Consider the following 15,651-nt stretch of genomic DNA (forward strand, 5'->3'; position numbering starts at 1 on the left):
TCTAGAACATATGTAATTTTAGCTCTTATGCTTAGGTCTTTGCTCCACTTCTATTTAATTTCTGAACATGATATGATCATAGTTTATAACACTGTATATGGAGATATGTTCCAGCACCAGTTTTTGAAAAGGTTATCTTTCTCACTCCTTGGCAATTCTGGCACACCTTGGCAATTTTGTCAAGAATCAATTAACCATACACATTTGGGTCTACTTCTAGACTCTATACTGTTGCACTGAATCATATGTCTATCTTTATGACAATAACAGGTTGTCTTGGTTACTACAGCTTTACAATGAGCTTTGAATCAGACAGTCAAATTCTTTCAACTTTGTTCTTCTTTTTAAAAATCGTTTTTAGCTATTCTAAGTCCACTGCTTAAATTTACAAGTAAATTTTAAAATTAGTTTTTCAATTCTTAAAAAAAAAAAACAACACCTACTGGCATTTTGATAAAATTGAATTGAATCAATAAATCAACTTTCAGAGAGTGGATAATAATATTCTGTCAGTTATTATTTGACAACAATGATTCTTCTGATGCATGAACATGAGTATCTATTTGACCTTTGTTTTTAGCAGTTTGGGGGTTATCAGGATATAACACACCTTGTACAGTTTTTGATAAATTTATTTTAGTATTTATTTTTGAGAGAGAGAGAGTGTGAGTAGGAGAGGGGCAGAGAGAGAGGGAGACACAGAACTGGAAGCAGGCTCCAGGCTCTGAGCTGTCAGCACAGAGCCTGATGTGGGGCTCGAACTCATGAACTGTCAGATCATGATCTGAGCTGAAGTCAGATGCTTAACCAAGCCACTCAGGCGCCCCAACTTTGACCTTATATTCTGATAAACCCACTTAATAGTTCTGGTTAGTAGCACTTTTTGTAGGTTTCTGTCACCTGTAAACAGAGACACTTTTACTCCCTTTTCAATCTTTATGCCATCTTTTAAAATAGCATTATTGCATTGGTCAGGGTCACCAGAACAATCATGGATACTCATGGTGACATAAGCTCAAACTTAGGGTAAAAGCCTTCAATGTTTTACTTTTAAGTATGATGTCAGCTATAGGTTTTTATAGATTCCCCTTATCAAGTTAAGGAAATTCTCTATTCTTTTTGTTTAAGAGTTAACAGAACGGGTGATGAATTCCGTCAAATCCTTTTACTGCATTTATACATACAATCATATTGTTTTTTATTTAATCTTTTAATGTGATGAATTATAGTGACTGATTTTTCTAATACTGAGTTAATGATGTATTCTTGAGACAAACTATATCTGGTCATGGGGTATTATCCTTTCCATATAACTTAAGATTGGTTTCCTGATATTTTATGGAGTATGTCTGCTCTATGTTCAAAAGGGATACTGGTATAGTTTTCTTGTAATGTCTTTGTGTATCAGGATAATTAATGATTGCCTGCCCAAAGAGTAGAGAAACAGTTGCTCATTTTGTATAGTCTGTAACAGTGTGTACAGAATTATTATTATTTCTCCTCAAATGTTTGGTAAAATTTACCAATGTGGACACCTGAGAAAAGTAGGTAGTTTTCTTTATGGGCAGGTTTTTAACCACAGATTTCATTTTTTAAAGGTGTTCAATATACAAGTTATCTATGCCTCTTTGAGTCAGCTTTGGTAGTCTGTGTCCTTGAAGTAATTTATGCATTTCATCTAAACTGCTAAATTTATTGTCATAAAATTATTTGAAATATTATGTTATTCTTTTCAGGTCTGTAACATCTACAGTGAATACCCTCTTATAGTCCTAATTGGTAACTTGTGTTTTCCCTTTTTCTTAATCGATCTGGTTAGAGGCCATGCAGTCAGACACTCAACTGACTGAGCCACCCAGTCGTCCCTGCAAATTTTTATTTTTAAACTTTATGTCATTGTTTTTGATCTGTCAATGTTGTAAGTCAAATGCCTGTCATTTAAAACATCTATTTTAGAGTCTACTTTTAAAAATAGGAAGTTTAGAGTCGCCTGGGTGGCTCAGTTGGTTGAGCATCTGGCTCTTGATTTCTGCTCAGGTCATGATCCCAGGGTCATGGGATTGAGTCCCACATCAGGCTCCATGCTTAGCATGGAGCCTGCTTAAGATTCTCTCTCACCCTCTGCCTCTCTCTCCTGTTCACGCTCACACACATGCTCTCCCTCTCTCTCTGGAATAAAAAATTTTAAAAATTAAATGTCCAGGAACGTTTATTTGTAGGACCAATAGTTCTATATGTCCTCACTACTTATTTCTTTCATTTTAAGTGTTTTAGCCACTTCTTCTCATGGAAGAATGCTTCAAATTTATCTTCCACATCACTAACTACATTTTTCATTGGTACCAATTCTACTATTTTGGGCTTAAGATATAGTTAAAAAAAAACAACTAAAGAAAGAACATGGGAGGTGGTGGTTTTCAGTCTCACTTATTCTACTTTTGGTTATATGGCCCTGGCAAACCACTTAACACCTTTGTTGAGTGGTTTTTCTGTTCAGATGTCCATAAAATCTGTCATGTCTATAAAATCTCTCATGTGCAAAGTAAGAGCCTCAATACCTATGTTCCATGATTAACATGAGAATCAGAAACAGCATTTGGAAAATTCTCATCACAGGGCCTAACAGATTGCTGAAAAATAAGGTGAATCTGCCATTATTACAAATTATTACAGCCTTTTCCTTGCTTCATTTTCTTATTTCAGCCAGCTTCCCTTCCCATGTCAGCCTGCTCTGTACACGAGACTCCTTGTTTTTGTTGTGAAGAGGTCCCATCTCTTCGCACCTTAGTGAAAGAGATCCTACTGGGTTGTGGTTAGGAGAGGAGGTTCCACAGCCAGACTGTTAAGACTGTGAATTCTGTCTGGTTCTACCACTAACTGTGCAAATTTAGGCAAATTATTCAACCTCTGTGATCTAGTTTCCTCATTTATAAATGGAGATAAACCACATCATTTTGTTGTTTGTATTAAAAATGAGTGCATGGGGCGCCTGGGTGGCTCAGTCGGTTAAGCGGCCGACTTCAGCCAGGTCACGATCTCGCGGTCCGTGAGTTCGAGCCCCGCGTCGGGCTCTGGGCCGATGGCTCAGAGCCTGGAGCCTGTTTCCGATTCTGTGTCTCCCTCTCTCTCTGCCCCTCCCCCGTTCATGCTCTGTCTCTCTCTGTCTCAAAAATAAATAAAACGTTAAAAAAAAATTTAAAAAAAAATGAGTGGATATGCATAAAATGTTTAGAAGTGCTTGAAAGATAGAAAAGCACCGCTATCTAGTAAATAGAAGCAGATATTCTTCCTCTACTCCTAAAAAAAATCATTTCAAAAACATTTTGTTTCCCTCTAAGTCCTCCAGGAATATCCCCCCTTCTTTTGAGCTGAACAATCTCTTCCTGAGTATTTTTTCCTAGTATACTCATCTCTGGAAAAAAAAAAAAAAAGAGAGAGAGAGAGAGAGAGAGAGAGATTTTAAATGGCCTCCTATGAACTAAAAGAGGCTGGGTAGGTCATGTTTAGTCACCTCACACTTGTGTGTTCCCAATATCTAAACTGGACCATAGGTAAATGGATGTACCTTCTGCCCATTTTCTGGCTGTCCACTTAACTGAGCATTCCAGGCCTAAACAGCATTTGGTTCATACTCACAAAGCCCAGTTCTAATAGTGAGAGAAAATATGAGGTTTCACTTTGACTAAGTCCATAAAAATATCCTCAGTTGTTTCCAGGGTTCTTTCTGCTTTTTTTGAGTACATACCAACTTGCTCAAGGAAAGGGCATATCCCAATAAGCAATGTTCCATCCTCCACATGCCTCTGTTCCCTACCAAACTACATACTGGTACCACCAGAAGAAGCACATTCTATCTAAGGGCAGCATCCACTACGGGAGACCTAACCTGCCCCATTCTGTCAGTAGTTCTAAACTGATGTGCAGTACTACGCAGGTGTACTATGAACCCCATATGTGTGTGCAGCTGATTCTGGCCAATGTCAGTACTTACTTTTGCTTCACTTGAGAATATATACTATTATACTGATAACTGCCAAAGAGAATATTAGAATGAAGAGAGCACATGACAAAATTCAGAATAGGGTAAAATTTGCTACAAAATACAGGTTATATATATAACTTCTAAAACTCCTGCCAAAGAAACACTATATACCAATTTACCAGAACATGCATGAAGTTATGTGTGTGTGTGTGTGTGTGTGTGTGCTCGTGCACAAAACAGATTATGGTCAAAGGAGTAAAAGGTGGGAGTGAAGTAGCTAGACAGGTTTAAAGAGTGACTATTACATTAATTGTGGATACTATTACAGACACTTTATAATACCCTGGAATCAGGTTGCAGTCATTTGATGATTTGTTTAGTACTATTTGAGTTCTGCATTTTTAATCTCTTCAAACGTACTGCCAAAAAAATTCTATCATTTGAAAGTGCACCTCAAGTACAAAAGGATAATTACGGTCTTAAGGTTCCACTGATTCCTCTTGCTTCTGCTGGGTAGAATCAAATTATCTAGACTGGGTAAGTCTAGATAAGCTACTGAATAGCTGAAGTAAGATAATTACTCCCTAAGTCCTTCACAATGCTGGGTTAAAAATCTTCATTTTCTTTAAAAATGTGTAATATGTGTGGGCACCTGATGTGCCCAATCTCTCATCACTCTGTCTACGTTATTCTCATAGGATAGCACTCAAGACTGAACTCAGTACCCCAAGAGTGATGTGGATTTTACTGTAAACTTTATTTTACCACACGTTATTGACCATGACATAGCTTTACTGTTTTTAATTTCCAAATTTCCTCAGAGTTTTAATATGAGAGTCATAATTTCATGCAGAATATAAGTCATCATTACCAAATAACTGATTACTCACTACAATTTTTTCTCCAGATATGCCAGTTTTTTTCTTCAGTTTTTTTCGTTCATGTATAACATCATGGTGGGTCTTAAGCAATTCCTCAAAGCGAACTCTGGTTTTCAGTTTGGCTTCACTCTCCACTACAAATGATAAAGACTCATCATTTTCTGAACAATATTACTATAGCACATATCTGCATTATTATTATGTTAAAGAACACAGTCTTTAGACAACTGCTTGAGTTCTTTAGCTACCTTAGAAGAAGTGACCAGTCCTTTCTTCTTAAAAAACTTTTCTTTTGGCTATGGTGTCACCACACTCACCTGTATCCCTCACCTGTTACTCCGTCTAAAAGTTTCCTTTACTCAGTTAACTTTCTATTTATGATGCACAGTAACACCTACCACTGTTAGTTATGTGGTCTTAACCAAGTTACTTAACTCTAAACTTCATCTTCGTTTTCTGTAAAATCAGAATAATCCTATGTCAAAGATCATTTATCTGAAAATGGTTAACACTTGCCTAGTCAATAATTCGACAAACGCTAAAAGTTGAAAGTTGTTTCTTCCTTTAAAACGTAAGTCCGATCATGTTACTCCCTTGCTTTAGGACTCTGTGTGCGAGTTCCCCACTTCACTCAGGACACAGTAAGTTCGCGTGCCCTCCAGGGTTCTCACTTCTTGGCTTGTCAACCTCAATAGCTTCAAATCAAGAGAAACAGCCCCTTAGATCCCTATGTTCTCACCATACTGCCCTTCTCATTCCTCCGCCAGAATAAGCGCCTTCCCTTGTGAAGCTGCTTCCACCTGGTGCGAGCTTCCTCTAACTTCTCAGCTACCTGGTGCAGCTGCCTGTTTAAATGTCCCCTCTAAAGAAGAACATTTCCTGATGACCTCATCTAAATTTCACTGTTCCTCACAGAACGGACTGTTCTTTTCCTTCACAGCACTTAATCCAGCTTGAAATTGTATAATTATTTGTATATCTAAACACGTAAATGTATTGTCTCTTTCTTACTATAATATGCAACTTTTTTTATACTTATTTATTTTGAGAGAAAGAGAGGGAGAGCACATGTGAGCTGAGGAGGGGTAGAGAGAGAGGGAGAGAGAGAATCCCAAGCAGGCTCTGTGTGGTCAGCAGAGCCCAATGCTGTGCCCGACACTGGTCCCAATGTTGGTCCCAACTCAGGGTTCAATCTCATGAACTGTGAGATCATGACCTGAGCTGAAATCAAGAGTCGGATACTTAACCGACTGAGTCACCCAGGGGCCCCTAAACTACATAGTTTTTAACTACCGTCCCTAGTACTAGCATGAGATCTAGCACAGAGTAATCAATAAATATGTTTTAATGCTGAATAAATGCTGAATGAATGAATGATCGCCCCAGACCAGGTATTCGCAAATTACGGCTTGCAGGTAGGTCACCTATTTTTATACATAAAGTTTTATTGAAACACAGCTGGCCACTCTGTCAAGAATTCTTATGGATGCTTTCATGCTTCAGTGGCAGAGGTGAGTAGCTATGGCAGAGAATAAACCTAAAATATTTACTAGCTTGTCCTTTAGGAAAAAGTTTGCTGATACTCTCTCTAGAGTAAAATGCCCATTTTAATGACAATAAATAAAAACCAACCATATGTTGTAATGATTATCTACCTTGTCCAGTGGAGTCCCAAAATGCCATCCATTGAATACATACTAACCTTAAAACGTATTAACATTAAATAGAAATTGAAAACCAAACTATATCTAAATATAATATTGATTAATGACATTGACTTTATTCATTAATTGGTTAAAGAATTGCTTTAAATAATCCCAACTTATAAATAAATAAATAAGTAACATGTATTGCATATATAAATTTCATAAAAGTCTTACCAGTGGGCATATCTCAGCTATATGGAGAGCACCAAGTTGTAATGGAAAGCCCTGACTCGATAAGCATCCTGTCAAAACAACGAGAATTTACTTGTAATACGGAATTTGCAAATAAAAATTACAAAACATTCTTCATACAAGATTATGTCATGATTTATCTACTATCTCATAAGATTTATACCAATAAAGCTAAGTTCTCTTCTCTTACTTTAATCTTATGCAAGGTAAAGAAAACTAGATCGTATTTGGGTAAAATATTTATATGTTTGAAACAAAAAATTTAAAAAGAATCTTGAAAGCAGTAAATATATACTTTGTATATTAATGCACTTTTAGTAAAAGTGTTGTAAGTAAAAAATATGCTTTTCAATGTACTTTTAAGAAGCCAAACTCCACCCCAGAATGGACTTTCCCAAGAGCACACATTATTATGTTGGTAAAGTATGACTGTGGGTACCATATTAACAGAAAATGAATTTAAACCTTTTTGTACCCGCCACTGAAAATGTTGCAACAATAGAGAAGGTTAAGCACAAGCATTCATATCATTCTCCTCAAATGAAAACCTGGGTGTGTATTATTACATATCAAAACCAGGGATAAACTCAGTATACATATTCCTGCATTTCCAAAGATGGAGGTATGTGTCCAAAACATATTAATTTCCACCTTACAGCACAATATTCATACATTTTTAAGAATAAAGTGGAAGACTGTTAAAGGAAAAAAAAAGAGAGAAAAATATAATTTGAATTGGCTCAGCAATTATTGGTTGAGGCTCCAGATCCCTGGGGATCCACATTCATGTTCCTCTAATATTAAGGGTATTCTGGACAGAAAAGTCTGAGAAGAAACGCTAAAAAGGAAACAATGACTACACACATACAGCTAATTATGCAGCTTAAATATAACAACTATCTGGTACACAGACAAAATAGATGTCACTAAATCCACACAGTAAAGACTCTTACACTTTACTGATGGGAGCCCGAATGTACTCTTTCTAGTAGATACAGATCTAGTAAGTTTGGTCATCCACTTTCCAATCTACCCTAAGTTAGAAAAAAGAGAAGACGCAAAGGCAAGTGCATCAGTAACTGAAACATAAAGCAAATAAGAACCTAATTATTTATATATTCCCTGGTCATTCAATACGTAGGAAAACAGCTGAACTATATATATGACTTTGAGTCATTAAGAAAAGGCTTACTTATATTCAGCTTAACCTGTTTTCCCTTAAAAAATTTATGGTATTTTAGACATTTCAGAAAGATAAAATAAAAACGACTGAAGAGGTAGGACAAAGAGTAAAGGATGATTCTCGTGCTTCTGCAAGTAGAACAATTAGGCTAGTAGTATTATTAACTGGAATACAGTACAAGCATAACGGAGAACTTTAAAACCCAAGTCTTGGGATTAGTCTTACAAACAATTGTGACCTTAAGTGTTTGTTTCCTCATCTGTAAAATCAATCTATAGGTGCACATTCAAAAGGTTGTTGTAAGGGTTAGATGATTTAGAACAATGCCTTAAAAAAAAGCACTAATAAACATCTGTTACGATTGTAACAGATATTTCCTACCGGAACAACACTCAGGTGAGCTTGGTGGGGCATGTTGAGCTGGGGCACTAACCAGCTACAAACACTGGCTCCACTGTCAGATCCCTAGATTCAAATCCCAGTTCCACCTGCCAGTAAATTAATCTCTGGACCTCAACTTCCTTTTTTTTAAAAAATTTTTTTTTCAACGTTTTTTATTTATTTTTGGGACAGAGAGAGACAGAGCATGAACGGGGGAGGGGCAGAGAGAGAGGGAGACACAGAATCGGAAACAGGCTCCAGGCTCCGAGCCATCAGCCCAGAGCCTGACGCGGGGCTCGAACTCACGGACTGCGAGATCGTGACCTGGCTGAAGTCGGACGCTTAACCGACTGCGCCACCCAGGCGCCCCTGGACCTCAACTTCCTAATCGTTCGAAAGGGAATCATAACTGTAAATTACTCACAAGGTTTTTGTAAAAATGAAATAAGAATATGCATGTAAAATACTTAGCACAATGCCTAGAACACGGCAAGCCCTTTGAAAATGACAGCTATTAGCACTGTATATATAAATCTGTGTTTGTGTATGTATAATCAGATTGTTTGGTAGGCAACAGAATATAGTAATCCAGCAAGGAGAGCCAGGCTGAAGATTTGAGCAGGTTGTGAAGAGTGTCCACTGGATCTGCAGTCTGGAAGTCACATGTTTGCAAAAATGTTTGTGAATGGGCAGAAATCCGGCAGCTGTAGGTGGAGGAATGAATGGAAGGTGAGACCTATAGAAATGTGTGGATAATTATTTCTATAATTCTGCTTCCAACTGTCTTCCCCCACCCCAAAAGGCAGTGACATGAGGCAGTAGCTTTGAGAGACAAAAAGACTGTGGAAAGTTTTTACTTTTTTTTCTTAAGATTGTTTCCATGTTTCCATCACCCTATCCTTTTAAAAATAAATAAATAAGTCATCCTCCACGTCGCAAGCAGAGGAATTTTCTAAAATACAAATATGATGGCATCATTTCTGTTTAAATATCTTCACTAGATTCTGAGGCACCTAGCTGGCTCACTCAGTGGAGCCTCCAACTTCAGCTCAGGTCATGGTCTCATGGTTCGTGAGTTCGGTCCCGCATCTGTGCTGACAGTTCAGAGCCTGGAGCCTGCTTCAGATTCTGTGTCTCCCTCTCTCTCTGCCCCTTCCGCACTCGTGCTGTCTCTCTCTAAAAAAAAAATAAACATTACAAAATTTTTTTTTAAATCTCTTCACTAGATTCCAATCACCCACTGGAAAAAATAGTAAGTGCTTACCACCGGGGTTCAAGGGTACTTATAAGATGACTCCCTGCCCTTTTTTTTTTTAAACCTCTCTTTCTCCAGCCACATTTCCATACACATTTTGAACTCTAGCCATGTGCAACTACTTACAAGCCTTCAATCATACCAAACTCCTTCTTGCCTTTGTACCATTCATTACATGTACACCTCTCTCTCCTAAGAAATGACCTTCTTCTTTTGTCTAGGAAACTTCCTAACTATCCTTTAACACTAAATGCAAATGGTATCTTTTCTGGGAGCTCTCTAACCTAAAGGGGCAGTTAAATACTTCTCTGTGATCCCACAGTGCTTTGAGCTTTATACCTCCCTCTCTACCTCAGCCCTTTATTTCCACCTTGGTAAAACGTTCTGTGACCCAGGAAATTAAAATGGCACCTACTTTATTGTAAGGAGAAAAGGAAATAGTGAAAAGCAAAGTGATCAGCACAGTGGCTGACACATTGTAGGTGCTCAATAAAATTATGTCTATTATTATAGTACTAAAAGTAATTGTGCCATAAATAAAATACATCAAGTGAATTACAAGTTCACATTATTTACTATCAGTAGTACAATGTATAGTTGCATAGACACTAATATTACTTAATATAGCATATACATAACAGAAATAATCACCTCCAAACATTAATGTGTTTGAATGAATGACTGATATTTGATTAGTAACATCACTGGAAAAAATTAAGGGACAAATTTAAAATGGTATCTCTGGCCCTCATATATACCATTATTTTAAAGCTTCTCCCTCACAAATCCCTTTATAGGAGCTGCTAAGAAATACTAAATTTTGCTATTTATATATGAGATGCAGTACATTTCATCTCATATTTCCTTTTCTCTAAACATCTGATTATTGGCCAATACATGTGTAAAAACCATGGGGAGAAGAAGCAGAGGCTTGAATAATTTACCCTTTAACTGAATTTCATAGCACAGGAAAAAAAAAAGAATCGAAAAAAAAAACCCTGTATGCATAATTCAACTAATAAATGAAGATAGCCTGCATAAATAAACAAGATAAACAAATAAACCAAGTACGGTTTTAAAAAACGTTTGGTATTTGGATTTTTCAGATATTTTTTAAAAACTTCCCAGAGTTCTCACAACGAGCAATCTTCCTCCTGAAAGCCCAATCAGTAACAGCAATAGTTAAAGCAACAGGTGAGAAAATTGTTAGCATCCTTTTCTCAAAACGTGAAAGCCATATACCCCAGTGAGTAGATGTTCTCACAGTAATGCTGAAATGCAGCACAACCATTGGTAGCGATTCTAAAGAGTACTTTTCACATATATATCAAAACGACCCTTTTCTTATAAACGTAACACACTGATCACCTTTTCTCAGATGTAATTAAGGCATTTCACCGGTTCGAGACTCAGCACCAAGCTGACACCCTAAAAGGAAACAGACACCCTAAAAGGAAATAAACATCCTTAGTGCGCATCTGACTTAAATGCTTTTAAGCCAGAATCCGGAGTAGGAAAGCCAAAGATTGCATTCCCTCCACGCTGGATCAGGACACCACACTGCGCGGGCCCGGGATGGGAGCCCAGGGAAGGGAACGGGAAAGTACTTAGAGGTATTCATCAGAAACTACATCCCAAGGCTCCGCGGCACTTGGCGGGTCAGCCTGCGGTGGCGCAGTGCCGCCCCCGCGCTCTCGGACTCAAGCAGTCCCCCGAGTCGCGGCCCCCGGAGAAGGCCGAGGCAGGCCCAGGGCCCGGCCCGGGCTCCCGCCACCAGCAGGCCTGCAGCGTACTCACAGAGAACTGAGCTCAGAGCGGCCGACGGCCCGTTCCTCCCGGGCGGCCACTGGGACGGTGCGAAGCTGCCTACAGCGCCGGGCGGGGCGGGGCGGGGCAGTCACGGGACGCCCCCGCAGCCACCCAGCAACCAGCCAGCCACTCAGGCTCAGAGAGCCGACTAGGTGCCGCAGTGCGGGCAGCGCGCCGCCTGCTGACGTCAGCGCCTGCCTACGCCGCCGTTCCCACGACAACCGATGCGGCCCGAGCTCCGGGACTGGACCACTGCCCAACTTAGACTCCGGTCCGCGGCCCCGCCCCCGCGCCGCCTACGCCGGGGCCCCGAGCTGCTGCAATGCGGCGCCTGTGGAGGCGGTGCGCGCGCGCCGGCCCGCGGGCCTTCAGACTACGGCCGGGCACGCGCTCCGGTGATCGCGCGCCGGACTCCTCGTGCCCGTGCGGAAAGCGCGAGGCCGCGGCCCTCCGAAGAGAAAGAAATGCCCGGCCGAGAAGCCCTAAGGGGCCCGGGGAAGGGTCTGAACCCATTTGGTCGTCACGCCTGAAAAAGCGTTTTGTCCCTCAAAACTGTAGCCATCGCTGGAGCAAAACGAGAGGGGGCAGGGATAGGGAGGCAGTCGTGGAGCCCTCCAAGGCGAGAAGCGTGAATGAAGGAAAGCAACAGGCACGTCACCGCCCTAGCGATCGCGCCCACAAAATGAAACATCCTTTTAAGCGTGGAGAATAGAATTGTGCTACAGACCAGATATTAAACAAATTTCCATGATTCGTCTGGCGCGGTGTTATGTCGCCATATGTTTAAAGCAGAACAAAAAGAAAACCCTCCTCTTTTTCCACGCCAAGTGCCCCCTCCCACTTTCTAATTTCTGCCAGAGGCGCCATTTTTAGCTCCGAGTCACCAGGGATGGAAAAATACTAGTCAGGCCCCTCCCCAGCTCTTGAATTTTTTGCAGTTTGTAGTCATGCTCTATGCTATAACCTGTTGCTTAGTTTGTAAAGTGAGAGTGTTATGCATATTTCTTTGGAGGCCAGCTTTTCCATTTATATTAGAACCACCACACTTTACAAAGCACATATTTGTTTCTCCCAAATGCTGTGAGAAGGCAGTGAAAAAAATTCCCATCTGAGGCATCTCAAAATGAACTGTTCAACTTTCTATTGAAAACCTATTACCCTCGGGGCGCCTAGGTGGCTCAGTTGGTTGAGCTTCTGACTATGGCTCAGGTCATGATCTCATAGCTCTTGAGTTCAAGGCCCACATCAGGCTCTGTGCTGACAGCTTGGAGCCTGCAGCCTGCTTCAGATTCTGTCTCCCTCTCTCTCTGCCCTCACCCACTCGTATTCGTCTCTGTCTCTCTCAAAATAAATAAACACCAATAAATAAATAAGTAAATAAAATCTATTACCCTTTCTGGATTTCTATCTTGGTTTCAACCACCACTATCCTCCCAGTTTTCTAAATACCTGCAGAGCATCCTAAATGCCTCTTACACCAAATTATGTCCACTCTGCTTTTTTAACACTCCCAGTGTATAGCCTATCCATCCTGACTCCCACTGCTTTGTGCCAGCCTTCATCACTTCTCACTGAGATTATTGTGGGATGGCGTCTTTACCAGTCCCCTGACTCCAGTTTTGATTCCAGATCGCCATCCTCCATACTGCTACCAGAATGATCTCACTAAAATTATAAATGTGATAATGCCACTGTCCTGAAAATTCTTCAAGGACTATCTGGAGGAGAAAATGTAGTCGCTTAACTTAAACTATAAGACACTCTGTTTGCCTGACTAGCTTCCTCTCTCATTGCCTTCTTTCAATGTTACGCTTCAGCAATATTGAATTCATGTGTACCATGCAAAACAATCCATACTCTCATGTCTCCATTCTTGCACATATTGTCGTCTCTCCCTGAAAAATCTCTTCTTGTAAACTCCTACTCCCCCACATCTCACCCCAAATGTTGTCCATACTTTGAATCCACTTAGCTATTTTTTCCCCTAGCTCCCTCTGCTAAACAGACGTAAGGAACAATGATACCTTAGAAGCAATGAGCACATAGTGCCTAGATCTTGGTTTTTAAACACCATTCTCTATTTAAAGGAACTAGAGCCTCTTGGGGAAATGGCTTATTCAGAACAGGAGCAAGGGAAGTATAACACGAGCCTGGAAAATTTTTTTACACCAGAAATTAAAGAGTTTTTACAGAATAATGGAACATATGAAAGGGACTCAGAAACCAGCTTGAAGGAGCCCCCCATCAGCAACATCTGGGGCAATCTGAGCACCACTTTAATATTAATAGATTATGATCTGCTGAATAAAATAGGAATACTTGAGTCTATACTGAAATAAGTACATGAATATTTTTAAATGGGCATAAAGAAACGTCCTTTCTTATCTTTGATCGCCAACTAATAAATGTAGAAGGAATCATGTAGGTAGATATATCATCATTTGGCAACTATTATAGTAAAAACTGATTCAGCCAAGAATCATCAATGTATGCTAATACCAGAGGGTGAGAATTTTAAGAGGAACATTATAGTCTTAAAGTATCTTCTGACCAAATACTAATTACAAAGGGAAAAATAGGAACTTGGCAGTACAGAAATCTGGCACCGGTGACCAACGTTACTATCCCCAGTAATAGGACAGATCAGCATTGTAAGCCACCTGGTAAAGACACTTAGAACACACTTTTGTGATATTCCTGCCAAAAATGTACAACCTGAATCTAATCGTGAGGAAAGATCAGACAACCACAAATTGAGGAACATTTTACAAAATCATAGGTCTTTACTATCCAAAAGTTTGTCAAGGTCATGAAAGACAAAAGAACTAAACAACTTTTTCAGGTTGTAGGAGACTGAAGAGGCATAACTAAGTGGAACATACGATTCTGTATTGTATCCTTTTTCTGTAAGGATATTATTGGGACAATCGACAAAATTTGAATGGGATCTGTGGACTAGATAGTATTTTAACAATGTTAATTTCCTGATTTTGATGACTACAGTCTGGTAATATAGGAGATACTTTGTTTCTAGAAAATGCACACTGATTTATTTAAAAGGAATGAAGCTTCATATCTGTAACTTACTCAAATGGTTGAGAAAAAAGTATATATAAGTAAAATATGAGTATGTGTAGAGACAGAGAAGGATAAAGCAAATGTAATATGTCAACAATTAGAAGATTTGGGCAAAGATAGAAGTTCTTTGTACTATTCCTGCAATATTTTCTGTACATTTGAAAGTATTTTAAAATAAAAAATGTTGTAAAGGTACTGAGATTTCTGGCTTAGGTAACTGGATGGAAAATGGCTAATTAATTAACAGTGGAAAGGCAGGAAGAGCAGGTATAAAGGAAAAGATAGTTTCAGTGGGATATATCCAGTAGGCAATTGAATATATAGTAAATATAAAAATGAGCCCCATTCAAACTGGAGAAAGCAGATATGTTGCTTTCCCTCCTTAGCTCAGAGTTCCAGACTGAGTACCTACTGGTACTAGGAGAGGCAAGCAATCAAGAGTAGTAGCGCTCATAATAAAATTGGCCAACTATTCATGAAATAGATTTAGGGTATTCAAAACATTTAAATAAATATAAAATAGCAAATTTATTGAATAAGACCTAAGTATGGCTGATGGACAAAATGTTTATCCCCTCTACAAAATATCCATTAACCAATCAAAAGAGATGTTGGCGTTACTGCCTGTGCTGCATTGCTAGGTCTACCATACAAAGTACTGTAGACTGGTTGGCCTAAGCAACAGAAATTTATTTCCTCACAATTCTGGAGGTTAGAAGTCCAAGATCAAGATGTTGGCAGGGTTAGTTTCTTCAGAGGCCTCTCTCCTGCCTCGTCCTTTTGTCTTCCCATAGTCTTCCCTCTGTACCTGAGTCCTAATCTTCTCTTCTTAGAAGGACGTCAGTTATATTGGATTAGGGCCCACCCTAATGACCTAATTTCAGTGTAATTACTTCTAAAAATCCTATGTCTAAATATAGTGACATTCTGAAGTGCTAGGGTTTAGGATTTCAACGGATGCATTTTGGGGGCAAAAATTCAGCCTGCAACACTGCGGGTGTTATTGTGCTGGAAGTACAACAGAATGCAAAGATGGGACCTGTTTGGATTCTCATTCAGAACAAACTGTCTAGATAGAGATGTTTCAGACAATCAGAGATTTTTCAGTATGGGCTGAGTTTGAGAGGATATTAAGGAATTTTTATGTCTTTATAAAGGAAATAATGACAGTGTAGTTATGTAAG

At 39.4% G+C, this 15,651-nt stretch overlaps 1 protein-coding gene across 10 annotated transcripts in view; it reads right to left on the bottom strand.

Moving 5' to 3' along the window:
• Positions 1 to 15,269, bottom strand: part of AHI1 (Abelson helper integration site 1) — a 212,238-nt gene extending 196,969 nt beyond the window's left edge. For 5 of the 10 annotated variants that reach the window (XR_009263326.1, XR_009263327.1, XM_058735366.1 and 2 more), the window contains exons 1-3: positions 11,378 to 11,547; positions 6,744 to 6,811; positions 4,873 to 4,997 (exon numbers count right to left, since the gene is read on the bottom strand). Coding sequence is in view for 8 of the 10 variants with exons in the window: in XM_058735366.1 (XP_058591349.1) it covers positions 4,873 to 4,997; positions 6,744 to 6,753 (135 nt within the window). In the remaining 2 variants the exon portion in view is untranslated. Of the gene's footprint in view, positions 1 to 4,872; positions 4,998 to 6,743; positions 6,812 to 10,948; positions 11,028 to 11,377; positions 11,548 to 15,168 lie in introns of those variants that run through there. The other 5 variants (XM_058735368.1, XM_058735367.1, XM_058735364.1 and 2 more) reach the window with 4 other exon arrangements.
• Between the last annotated feature and the right edge of the window lie 382 nt (positions 15,270 to 15,651).

Source organism: Neofelis nebulosa, chromosome 6, assembly GCF_028018385.1.
Source record: "Neofelis nebulosa isolate mNeoNeb1 chromosome 6, mNeoNeb1.pri, whole genome shotgun sequence".
NCBI lineage: Eukaryota > Metazoa > Chordata > Mammalia > Carnivora > Felidae > Neofelis > Neofelis nebulosa.